This window comes from Alligator mississippiensis, chromosome 3 (genome assembly GCF_030867095.1).
Source record: "Alligator mississippiensis isolate rAllMis1 chromosome 3, rAllMis1, whole genome shotgun sequence".
Taxonomy (NCBI): domain Eukaryota; kingdom Metazoa; phylum Chordata; order Crocodylia; family Alligatoridae; genus Alligator; species Alligator mississippiensis.
Genome location: NC_081826.1, coordinates 226,040,776 through 226,053,691, shown reverse-complemented (window position 1 = coordinate 226,053,691; position 12,916 = coordinate 226,040,776). Strand labels below are relative to the sequence as shown.

Here is a 12,916-nt window from a genome sequence, read left to right as displayed (position 1 = left end):
TATTTTCAAGATAACTCAAATATAATTCTTTTGCCTATTCCTTAAAACATGAATAACTGTATCATATTTTGATCTGCAACTCCTCTTTAGTAAAATAAAAGTATGTTGCATGAAACAGACAATAAAGAGGTTGTAGTATAATTAACTTTTTAATTAGCTTTTAGGTAATCTGAATGCTTTACCCAATGTTCTAATGTTCAAATATTTTCCGTATTTATCGTATAGTCAATTTAACTATTATGAGGGGTAGGAAACATCAGTTAAATGTCTTTAAGCAGAACTCAGTTCAGTTGAAGAAAGAAGACACAGTTCATGACACAACAGATGAGTGTCATTCAGTATAAAATATCTCCCTTTATTGTTTCAGTGGCATTTCTTTATGATGTAATAAATTCTATTACATTTGAAAGTTGCATGAAAAGTTTTTTCCATTCTGAAAATGTGATGTATGCGATATTAAACCATGTTACTTTTAGCAGATTACTTATTTTCATCGAGGGCCTGTCGGCAATCATTGTCACATAAATTTTGTAAAGAAAAATTATTAAAATAGATTGCTCTTTCATATTGAAGTCTGACCCAGAGGCAAGTTTTATAGATTATCCTGCTGTCTTACAAATCTTTCTTCTATTAAGGAAAATAGTGAAATATAGAGCAGATTCTATCACTTACAGCAAATTTGTGTTTAAAGTTGAATTTTGCAGCTGAAAATGCTGATAGTTTAGTTTCTATTATACATCTATCATGAGTATAATGGCCTCTTTTCAATACTGTTGCTCAGGAAGGCTCATTTGTATTTTATCAGTTCATTGAGCTCTTCACTAGAACAATTCCTGTAATTGTCCTAGTTGATCAGTGTCAAAATAGACCCTTAATAAAAATACTTCTTATGTTGACTTTTTATAAAACTCCATTCTAAGAAAGGGAAACAAATTAAATATTTATTCAAGGCTGAATACTGAGAAGCACGAAGGGGCTGCAATAGTATGTTCCCCCAGCTCCCATTCAGTTGCATGGAAGTTGAGCATGCACTGCTCCTGGCAGGACTGAATCTTTATTGAAGAAGTAACCATCTTTCTTAAGCAGGGAGGCCATTGTTGTTGTCTTTGGTCTTTTACATTTTAAATCAGCAAATTATGTTTTTTCACTTTTGACATTTAACTATATATTGTATGTTTTCTTCTTTTAAAAAGTAGGTCTGTTTTGAAGATTAATTCTGTAAAAGTAGCAAATTCTTTAGCTACAGGTCTAGTCCATTCACTAAGAGTGCAGTAAAAGCCCTGTTTTCTGGCATGTGTGGAATGGAGGGTGCTGGTAATCTGTGTCCCAGGTAACTGGTGCTTTTAGGGGTTTCCGGTCAGATGCAGTGTGGTTGGGGGTGGGGGGGGGAGGGAAGTGGCACTGGCTGCACAAGGGGTAGTGAGGGTGGTGGTGGCCGCACATGGGGCGTCGACAGCACAGGGTGGTGGGTGGCGGCGGTGGTTGCTGCGTGCGAAATAGAAACGCGGTGGTTGCTGCGTGCGAAATAGAAATGCTGGTTAGTAAAATGCTAGATAACAGGGCTTTTACTGTATTATGTTATGGCTTATGTGACAAATTTTTCGTAACACCCCAGAGAGCTGGACTGTATGCCTTTACTATGATCAAAAGAATTGCTGAGTTCCAATCTGTTACATCTGGACAAACTTGTTTAAGCCAATGGCTATGCACAGGGGTTAGTGAGAGTTAACTGAAAAGCAAAGGAGTTGGAAGGGGGATTGTAACTGAAACTATAATTTGGCCTGACATAACATCTGTTACAAGAAGGAAGGATCGATTCCCAGCTTGGCTGTGAGAGGTTAGGTTTTGAGAACTGGCAGTTGAGGTGGGTGAGTGAATTGTTTTTCTGATTAATGGCCTGTTTTGGAAGTAGTGAGGAAATAAAAGTATGAGGCTATATAATTAAATTATTAGAGAGTTACTTTTTGGGGTAGATTCATTCTAATTTTGCCATAGGCAACAAATATTTCTGATTGGCTTTTATGTTAGGTCAGTTGAGCTATGGCACAAATCTAAATATGTATGCCACACAATAAATTGAACTTTCGCTTTTGGATTATAACTTGAACTGTTGTAGTTCTAGCTGAATGTCTTTCATGAGTAACTAAACTTCAGTCCCACGGTTTGTTATATGTAAGTGTAATAAGTAAGAAAAAAAGCACATATTGAGGTGTTTAGTATTAAATAATTTAAAAGCATAATATTAGCACCACAAGAATAAGTTAATGTTATGAATATTAACCCCACTTTACAGATGGGGATATGTGGGCAAAGAGTTTAACTGATCTATCCAGATTTATTTAGTTACTGTAGATCTGCAAAGCCAAGCAACAGCCTTCTTGTTAACTGAATTCAAAGTTATTAATCCACCTCTTAGTTTGTAAAGGGGACACTCTTTGATGTGCGAAATTGTTTGCATCTCTCTACAAGTGCATGGTAAGTTAGCACTGAGGCCCCAGCTGTAAAGGGTGGCTGCTCAAAGACCTTGGCCTGTCTTGAACCTGTTTAGCAGGGAACAATCTTGCCATTATAGTTCAAAGCCAGCAGGTTGAGGAATGGAGTTTGTCACAAGGAACTTGTTTGTGACTTCCTGTGATTCCCACTCCTTGATCCAGAGGGCTTTTGCAAACAGATCCTGGACAGGGAGGTTGCTCCATAAGGGGTGTTGCGAAGGAAGGCGGACCTTGGATGGATTAAATGAGTCATTGTAGAGTAGTAGGTAAGGTGCAGCATGAAAGGTTTCAACCAACTTCTGGGTCATCGTCAGTTAGTGGATGTGTTGGGGAGTGATATTTGCAAGGAGGGAGGGGAGTCAAGCCAAGGGTTCCAGTTATGATATGCATGGTTGCATTCAGCCGAGTGTCAGCAAGTTACGTATCTGATGATCTTTGCCAGACAGATGCACAATAATCTGCTGCTGAGTATGATGGGGCAAGGGCTGAAGTCCAGAGTGTGACTGCAGCTCCTCACATTGATCCAGCAAGCTTGGCTAGCAAGTTGTTTTGGGATTTGACCTTTGCTGCTATTTTCTTTAAATGTTCCCAGAAAGTCAGGGTTCTGTCTAAAGATACTCCCAAGCATGTTGGGTAGGGATCATGCTTTAGTCTCTGAACACCCATATACATATTAAGTTCTTTTTTGGCACTGGCATTGTGGAGATGGAACACACTAGATACAGTTTTGGTAGGACTCAGCATGAGCTGCCATGTGGTTCAGTAGTCTGCCAGCTTTGTCACATCTTTGTTCAGGGTCTGGTCCAGAGTGCAGAAAGATGGAGCTTGAGTGGTACAGCAGATGTCATCAGCATAGGTGAATTTGCAGGTTGTTGGTAGATCATTTATATATAAGTTGAACAGGGTTGGAGTGAGCATTGAGCCCTGTGGAAGTCCATTGGCCTGTCTCCTCCATGTGCTTGTCTCCTCCATGTGCTTATCCGGAGACACTGTGGGAGTCTTGGTCAGAGTTGTGATCAGAATTCAGCTTCTCCTACATGCCGGTGGAAGTAGAAGTAGAGTAAATAGATGTTTTTGTCCATTTATGTGAAATTCTTGAACTGTGGTATACAATTAAATAATACTGGTATAACGCAGTCTCTACAACATGAGCATAACTCATTGTGTGATGTACAGTGTGTTACAGCATATGCCATGCATCTCTTGCAACATAATATTGTAGTTGATCACACTTGGGTATACTGTAATAGTGTTTGAAAGTATCCTAATTGTGTAATGTCTAAAAACGTCATGATGAATTAGATTGGTAGTGCCTCTACAACTTCTTGATGTCTTTGATATAACACGCCGTGCATGGTCTTTCAGAATATGCTCTTTATTTGTATCTGTAATATGTGACTAAATTCATCATGAGCCACTGCTTCAACTTTTTAATCTCTTATCAAACACACACACAGACATCCATACTTTTCCTTCCTAAGAAGAAAATAGTTGTACTGCCTGGTAAGAAAATCGCAGCCTATTCTCTGATTACATCTTGGAATTAGGCACCTTTTTATTAACAAAATGGAGCCAGCTCTTTCAAAGCGGGTTTAAGATGGCCTATAAAATTTAACACGCAAAGTCTGCAGGCAAAGAACTTGAATCTCCATTTTGTAGGAAAGTCTGGAGAAAGACTGTTTGTTTGTCTGGACAGCATCTAGTAAGTTGTGCCCATTTCCACAATACCACATGTGAAATAATTTGCACTTGCAAATTGAATACTCAAGTGTCAAACAACATCCATTGGCAGCACGTCAGGGATATTTTTGAAGAGTTTGTGCAAAATGCTGTAGTGTCGTTCCCTTTTGAGATCATACCAGAATGAAAATAATTAATACAAATGTGCTGTTTTGAAACACCTAAGTTAAATGAAGAATATTTGTGCCATAGGAAGAGTCACAGCTAGATTTGCTTTCTCAATCCAATTTTCAATATTATGGCATGTTTAGTGGCAGGCTATGGAATAATATAGTTTAAGGAAGATTATTCAGTGGTAAATCCACGTCCCAAATTCTCTTGTCAGATGAGAGAAACCATGGCTAACCATTTTTTATTTTGCAGCCATACATGACTAGATGCCTGTTTCCAGCCAAGGGCAGTGTAGGGATGCAACTATATGAGCAAAGGCAGAGATATTTAGTTGTATAGTGGAGGCAGGCAGGAAGGCTGGCAAACCATTTCTTTCTCCTGCTTTTGGAAGTTGAAAAGGCTAAGCAGTTTTTATTTTTAGCCTCAGGTCAGATCTGTCAGTCAGTGGAGCCAGGTGCAATAATTCTTAAATTTTCATCTTACCTTGTGCAGTGGCAGCAATGATATTGTTGTCCTTCTTTTTCATCAACCAGGTTTTTTTTAAGGCTGGATGCAGAATGGAGTCTGTATGGCAAGAGAGATCCCTGAAACCAAAAGAATTTTTTAGCTCTGTCTTAAAGCCACGGAAAATTATGTTGTAAATTAATACTAAGCTCAGGACCAGTCTCAGTTTTAAATATTGTTTGCAAAACTTTGCATGCTTACTTGCTCAGGGAGTAGTTGGAATCTGTTTTACCAGAGAAAATCTGCACAAGCTAGAATGCTTCATTGATAAAATGAAACATTCAAATGATATTAGATTTTTTTTTTAATTTTAATTTTTTACTGATGTTATAAATGCTAATAAAACCATCAACAACTGGGCAGTGCCAATAACCACTGATGCTGTGCAGTGCTTGGATAGAATAGACTGGGAGTTCTTTTACATGCTCAATAAATTTGGGCTTGATAAATAATTTTGTAGACAGATTAAAGTTACTCTGTCACTATAAAATAACTAAGTTACAGCTACTAGTGTAGTGTGAGAACTGTATTTGTCATCTGAAGGAATGCATCAGGTGTGGATTTAGAGGGCACCTTTTTCTTTTCCAGTCTTGTTGTAAAGGGAATATTTCAATATCAAGGTTGTCACTGTGCTGCTTCTCAGAGTAAGTTACATAGAAGGACATATGGACATTCTGTGCATCAGTGTTTGCCTGGATTGCTGCTTTGGACCCTTGGAAGAATAATAGACTCTGAGGAGATGCTGTCTACTCCTTTGGACATCAGGTTGGGGAGAATGATGAAGTGATGAACTCTGCACTTTCGTAGCTTCTTGTTCTAGATTTCTTTTACATGTAACCTGAACTCTGCATTTTCTTGGTTTGTTATACTTAGTTTTGAGGCAGGTACAACATTCCTGTAACATTTATACCCTTAAATTACTGATATATACTTAGTCTCATTCCCAGCTGAATGTAGTTTTACTGAAGAACGAGTGTGTAATGGGTTAAATGCTAATCTCGCACAAACAAGCAACATGAACAAAATATGATCATGTAGTATTTGATTATTTGGATTTTTTAGTATCAGACTTGGTTTTATTTTTCTTTATTTGAATGTTTAGGGACAGGTTCACCATCATGTTCTGACTGTCTTCTCACTTTGAATCACTGCAAAGCAGCTGGAGCAAACTAGTTAATTTTCTCCAGGTCCTGACTTCTACCTTCGCTCGGTTATCCCCTAATGCTTGCCCTTCATAAACCCTTGTGCACTTGCACTTTCCTTAGCAAATGTATCCTCTTCCAAAATGCTTATTTCTTTCCCTTGTTCACTATGACATTGAAGTCAGTATGCCTTGTGGGGGAAGACGGTGGCAATTTTTCCCTGAAGAAAGCTTAGCTCTTCCTCTGATGGGAACAATAGGAGACATTTTTAAATAGGGAAGCCTGTTATGTAATTATCTGTAGAAAAACATTATTTTTAGTCCCTGAAGAAAAAATCAGTTCTGAAATATTATAAAGACGACTATTAGACATGAAAAAAATTCTCCAAATATAGCCAGTACTTGAGCTGTTTATAGGAAGTTTGAAAGTCTGTATTATGCCATTACTGATGTTCAAGATGGGGGGGGGGGGAATCTGATACAAAGTATCATATTTCATGAAGAACCCATTTTAAAACTAATTTTGAACTGTAAACTAATTATTTTATTTCCTTGTAAAAGGGAAAAAATTCTTGTAAAATAAACAATTCAATCCATGCTCTGAGTTAATTACTGTAATTTTTGAGCAAGATATACTGCATTATTCATGCTTAGATACTTTTAAGTCTGCTTCCAGTGCAAAGCGCAGATCATCCTTAACTATGGAAGCAATCAGTGTTTCCTTCTTATTTACTACATTACTGACTAGATTGAAGGAAATGGTGTGTACAGGTGATACTGAAGAAATCTTAAAAAATCTTATGATGTTTAGAAGTTTTGGTCTTTATTTTGTTTTCCCTTTTTCTGTAGCTGTTAACTTGTTTAGTGTAAAGTGCATCTCTCCTGAAATAAAGAGGAACTGGAAAGAGTAGCTAGATATTCCCTTGAGGATTCTCTTTCAGCTGTTATAGAACTGGCTATAAATATTCCATCTTCTCCCCTCTTGTTGATGGGGATGAGTCAGAGCAGGCAGGTAAAATCAGAGGACAGTGTGGAATAAGAGTTTCAGCCCAAGGATTTTGAACTGTAGTTCCCTCTGGAACCATCACAGTCTGATAGAAGTCAGGATGGATTAGGATTAGCCTGTTACAGTTGGAGGCATGGGTTTCTCTCATCCCAGCTGGCATGGGGAGCAGAAATGTGTTTTAAAGCTTGGTTTACTTCCTCCCGCTTCCCATCACCTGCACTGAGTGTGAGCATGGACACACATGCACACACATGTGTTAATGCCCTTTTTATTTCTGTTTTTAATGCTTCCCTACCTATTCTAACAAAGACATAATGTGCCATTGTCAGCAGGTCATATTAGCCCAGATAGAGCATTTCATCACTGTGGGTGTACTGCTTCTGGTACCTGAGCTAGCTCAGGTATTTCTACACTGCACTATGCTGTGCTAAGTAAAGATATCCTCGGTTTCTCATTTTATCCTAATGACAGCAATTCTCTAAATCTATGTAGGTAACATGGTTTATTTTAGGAAATTGTCTTCAATTGGTACCAGTACTTTTACTTACGTCAGCCTGATACTTCCTTACCATGAGTGACCTCCAAAACATGCACAGTAGAAACACACAGCAGGATATTAATATTCACAGAAAACTGGCTGTGTACTAGCATTAAACTAACATAAACCATATCATGAAGATGATTATGATGTTATGATGGGTCAGATTTTCCAATCTTCCTTAAATTTAGTATTTTATTTTATTTTATTTTTTTTTTTTTTTACCAATCAATACGCATGGAAGTGATGTAATGGCCTAAGTGTCCTGTCTGAACAAATGGATAATGTATTTCTTGCATACAAAATGCTGTTTTTAGATGCTTTTGGGACCACAGTATAGACCAGCAGCCAAGTAGGCTGTTTTTCTGGATTGTACCCTTATTTTTTCTAATGTTTTTTCTTTATACTGTCAGAATAATTGGAATGCTGCGGGGTGCCTCAATTTCTGTCGCTTGGAATCTGGAATTGCAAGCGTGTGTGGGGGGGGAGGGAAATCTCTGATTATAGTTTGATACCATTTTTTGTATAGTTGCTTCCCTTTCATTCCTGTTTTCTAGTATCTTCAGACTAGTGAAGCAAAATAGCAATATTGGCTGCAAATGTTATTTTTATTCCTCAATACAAATTATAAAGATATTCTTAGAGACTAGTTGATGTCATTCCCTGCTTAGTATCCAGTATCCTATGATGATTATGATTTTCTGAAAATGTTGATTTTTTTTTTTTTTTGTAAAATTAGCTTCCTTTTCTGTGTTAGATAACTTAATTTCAGGTAGTTTCTGTGTAAACCTTTGGAGAAAACTCTTGTTATGTATTATGAATTTCTCTCATTCTGTCTCACATCATTTAGATTGTTAACATAAAATGCATTTTTTTTTTTTTTTTTAAGAAACCCTGGGGTTAGGAACTATGGTAGTTTATGGAATACTTAATAGTTATTCACTTTGAGCCGTCTGGGTACACTGTTCCCATGATTGCAACTGCTAAATTTCATTATGTGATAGGAAAACATTAATGTATTTCAGCTAATGTTACTTTGTCATGGAAGCAATTGCTGTATTTGAGGCAGAGGCAGGGATGGGGGCTCTTTTTTTTAATGGGAAGTGAGGTGGTCTGAATGATCACACACACAGATGGTACCAAAAGACAGTCCATCTATTGACATATGGTCCATGCTCTTCTCCAAAGAAAGTTACAGAATATTGATGTGGCATCTGAAAAGGCTCATTATTAGTCAGATTTTTGTCAAGATATGGTATTTTGGGCTGATTTATAAGGATTTTTTTCCTTGTTTCTGCAATATATTGTTGAAAAAGGGAAAAAATGCAAGACCCTTTGAAAATTTAAGCATACCGTTTCAGATGGCCCTTTTATGGCCATTAATGCAATATAAAATCCTTGAAAGAATATATAGAATATATTACCATAAGTGAGCTCTCCTTCCATAACCCACTAATAAGACAGATAGGTTATTCCACTATTCTGAGAGAAATAAGTGTGTTCATGTACAACATATTCCATACTGACATTTCAAGGATTAAAACATTCATTTTCTATATTAAACTCTTCAAAAACATTTTTCTTTCATGAACCATTTGTAAGATCAGAGTTTCATATCTACATTTATAAATTAAGCAGCATTCTGTTTATTTTCATTTCTGAAAATGATTTAATAGTATAGGCTTTGTCTTTTCTGAGAGCCATCTTTCTGCATATGGGGAGGGGACAGGGAAACAATATTGCTACTTTAAAGGGGTTGAGGAAACTTACAGGTCAGGAGTTCATGTCAGCTGATCTTCTGTAAATGTTCTGTGTATCTGCTCTTGTCCTGCTGACTGAAGCTAAATCAGGGTATCTTACATCAGAAACAAGCAACTATTAAATTACTGTGGCTTAGGTTCCACTTACAGAGTAGACACATGAAACCAGTTCAAGCTGTTCTTCTGTAACTTGGAAAGTTCCCTGCTCTTGAAATTTTATAATTTTGTTGTCCAGGCTCTCAGTATTTTAGTTGAAATGGATAGAAGGGTTAGGTTAAGAGGTGGCAAGAGATTACCAAAATCATTATCAGGGAATTTTGTAAATTTTTTTTTTTTTAAACAATATTAGCTTAACCATATATTTGATTTGTATTTTGAAGTAATCTAAATACTTAGATACAAGAATGTTTTGTTCTCCAGAAGAATAATGGGTAACTATCTATTGAACAATTGAAGAACAGATTGCTAGCTATTTTCCTCAAGCTCACACCATGCAAAACCTGAGACTTTGGTTTTGTGTGTCTATCTGTCTTGTGGACAGGTAAGTGGTTATCTACTTGTTTTTGTTTTGCACAAATGACTCCTTCCAATTAGTTAGACCTCTAAATAGTGACACGAATATTCTTTGGTCAAAGTACCTAATTTTAATTATACCTCTTGCCTACTTGTATCTTGTTAACCTTTTGAAAGTATGACCTTTTTGTTTATTGTTAAACAGTATCCTGGTTACATGTAAACTGGTTTGACTTTGGTGAGAAAAGAAATTGGAGGATGACTTCATACCAGTACTGGTGACTTTTCATTTTTAGATCTAGCATACAAGACAGCAGATGAGAAGAAATTGTATGAACTTTTATTAAATGATATGTGGAACTTGAGGTTCCACATAATTTCTTATATACATAGTATAGTATATAGCAGTGGTGCTGCCCATGAACTAGATCCAGCCCAGGGAGCCCTGTCATCTGGCCCATGATGTTCCCCACGTGTCCAGAAATTTGACAGTAAGGGAGTGGTGACAACATCTGAAAACTGTAGCAATGTTTGTCACCTGCAGCCCTCTGGGTTGGTCAAGGCCTGGATTGTAACCACAGACCCCTCAACATGCCAATCCAGCCCAGCCCACAGACTGTCCCCGCATGTAAGATCCAGCCCGTGGACTGGCCCTGCAGCACTCATCCAGCCAATAGGGCTGAATAGGCTGAGCTCCACTAGTATATAATATAGAATTTCTATAGCATAACCTAGGAATTCATTTCTATAAAAGTTCTATATAGTGTAAGGAAAGTATGTTGAGTGATTTCACTAGGCTTAGTTTGGTAATGTCATTTGCTATGAAGACTTTAATTACAATGTATTTGACTGACTGACACAGTTCCATTTCTTTAATAAATGGTATAAATGTCACCTGCTAAAGGCCATCCCAGCATATTAGGAAAAAAAAGTTTCAATAATGTTGTACTAAAGTTGACCTTATATTTTATTATTTCAGTTGTTCATGGTGGACAATGGAGCAGATGACTGGAGAATAGCCATGACTTATGAGCGTATTTTCTTCATCTGCTTGGAAATCCTGGTGTGTGCTATACATCCCATACCTGGGAACTATACATTCACATGGACAGCCCGGCTTGCCTTTTCTTATACTCCATCCACAACAACAGCTGATGTGGATATTATTTTATCTATACCAATGTTCTTAAGACTGTATCTTATTGCCAGAGTTATGCTTTTACATAGCAAACTTTTCACTGATGCCTCATCCAGAAGCATTGGAGCATTAAATAAGATAAACTTCAATACACGTTTTGTTATGAAGACTTTAATGACAATATGTCCAGGAACTGTACTGTTGGTTTTTAGTATATCATTATGGATAATTGCTGCGTGGACTGTCCGGGCTTGTGAAAGGTAAGTCTTTTTAATTTTTTTTTCTGTTTTTTCCCTTTTGGAATATATTTAAGGAACCTAAATATATTGCAGAATATCCCTCTTCTGACACCTTGGGTACTGTTTCATTCTCTTCTGTTGAATGGAAGGGAGCTTCAAGGATTCCTTATATACTGACTGCTAGCTGTATTTTGTTTTCTATATTACTGATTACCTTCTGACCTCTTTCAAAGGGCTTTGAAAGAGAGGGTTAAATTGTCAAGAATTTTTGCCATAGCATTGTGATGCAATTTTAACATTTTTCACTTTGTTCTAATTTTATCTAAATAGCATTTCAATCATCATTTTATATGCATGGCTTATAATAAGTTGCCTAGAATATCAAAGTGGATAGGTGCTAAAAATATTATTTAACAATAGACATTACAGTTCTGTATTAGTCATTGTCTTGACCATTTTAGTTTATGGATTGAAACAATTATTAACAATGGTGCATATAAACAAGTAATGGGAAGTTGCAATGCAATGCTGATTCCCAAAACTCTGAGGAATCTAGTGTCCTGTAATCTTGCGGGGTGGGGAAAGGTCTAATCCCTAGTATTATGTAGGTAAGGAGATCTTACCTTTGATTTTGGTTCATTTTGATCCCTATGGTATTTATTTGTTTAGTGATGGGGGAGGAAAAACAAAGTTATCATGCTGCCTTTTTCTAAAGGTCAGAAAAAGTATTCTTGAAATACCTTGATAATCTGTTCCCTTTTTCTATTCAAGCCTCAGTGCAGATGTGAAATAGTTATCAATGCTAAAACCATGGAATCAGATTCCTCAAAAATACCCCTTAAACACCAATAATTGAAAATGTTTCCACTGTATTGACTTCATTCAACCTGGGTGGGGGAAGGTCTGAGTGGGGACAGACAGTTCATAGGATTTAATTGCTAGGGTAGGTAGACCTCAGTCTCTTAGTTGAAATGCTCTTAGTTACCTCAGCTGGAAGATCTTCAGTATATTTTCAAGATCCACTGTCAGCTACTAACTCTTAACTCTTCTGTAATCCTTTTACCATTTCCTGTGCGCCTATTTTTAAAAAATGATTTTGCAGTTATTTGCTGGCAGTTAACTGATATGGGTCAATTGCTTTGGTCAGATCCCTGTTTAGTTGTTTGGTACACCTTTCATTCAGATAAGGGAAAAATGGGAAACTTTGTACAACTGAATGTGACAGTCATCTTTCTATTTCTGCATTCACTGTTTAAAAACCTCAGAGCTGAGAAACAGTGGAATAAAGCATGATACAGTGTGTAGCTTCTTTGGGATGGTTCAATATTGTTCCATTGTCAATGGAACACATTGTCACCTCTGGTAAGAATAGCTATCTATAGAATGTATATTTTGAAAACTATACTAAAGTCGTCATATCAATTACTTTTCCATGAAATTTTTCCCCTCAGCTGGGGTAGATTGGTAAAGTTTAATTCTAAATTGTTCTGTATTCGGATAGTTTTAAATACTGATTTTTTTGCTTCTTGGAAATAACAGGCTTCAGACTATTCTTTTTGACCTGCTTTCTTTTGTGTCACATTTCTGCCCTTCCAGTTTTTTTTTCTTTAACTGGGACACCATCCGTCCTGTGGCCTCCCAAATTATTATTTTTTAAAAGAGATTCTGGGCAACTTCAGCTTACAGTAATATCAATATTTTTGTTGCTAATTAATATAACTTTGTATACATATT

The 12,916-nt window shown here is 36.8% G+C and overlaps 1 protein-coding gene across 3 annotated transcripts in view; it reads left to right on the top strand.

Annotated features, from left to right (window-relative positions):
* KCNN2 (potassium calcium-activated channel subfamily N member 2) overlaps nt 1–12,916 on the top strand; it is a 122,851-nt gene that overhangs the window by 11,123 nt on the left and 98,812 nt on the right. For all 3 annotated transcript variants that reach the window (XM_059724928.1, XM_059724927.1, XM_059724929.1), the window contains exon 3: nt 10,785–11,203. In XM_059724928.1, the coding sequence (XP_059580911.1) occupies nt 10,785–11,203 (419 nt within the window). The remainder of the gene's footprint in view (nt 1–10,784; nt 11,204–12,916) is intronic.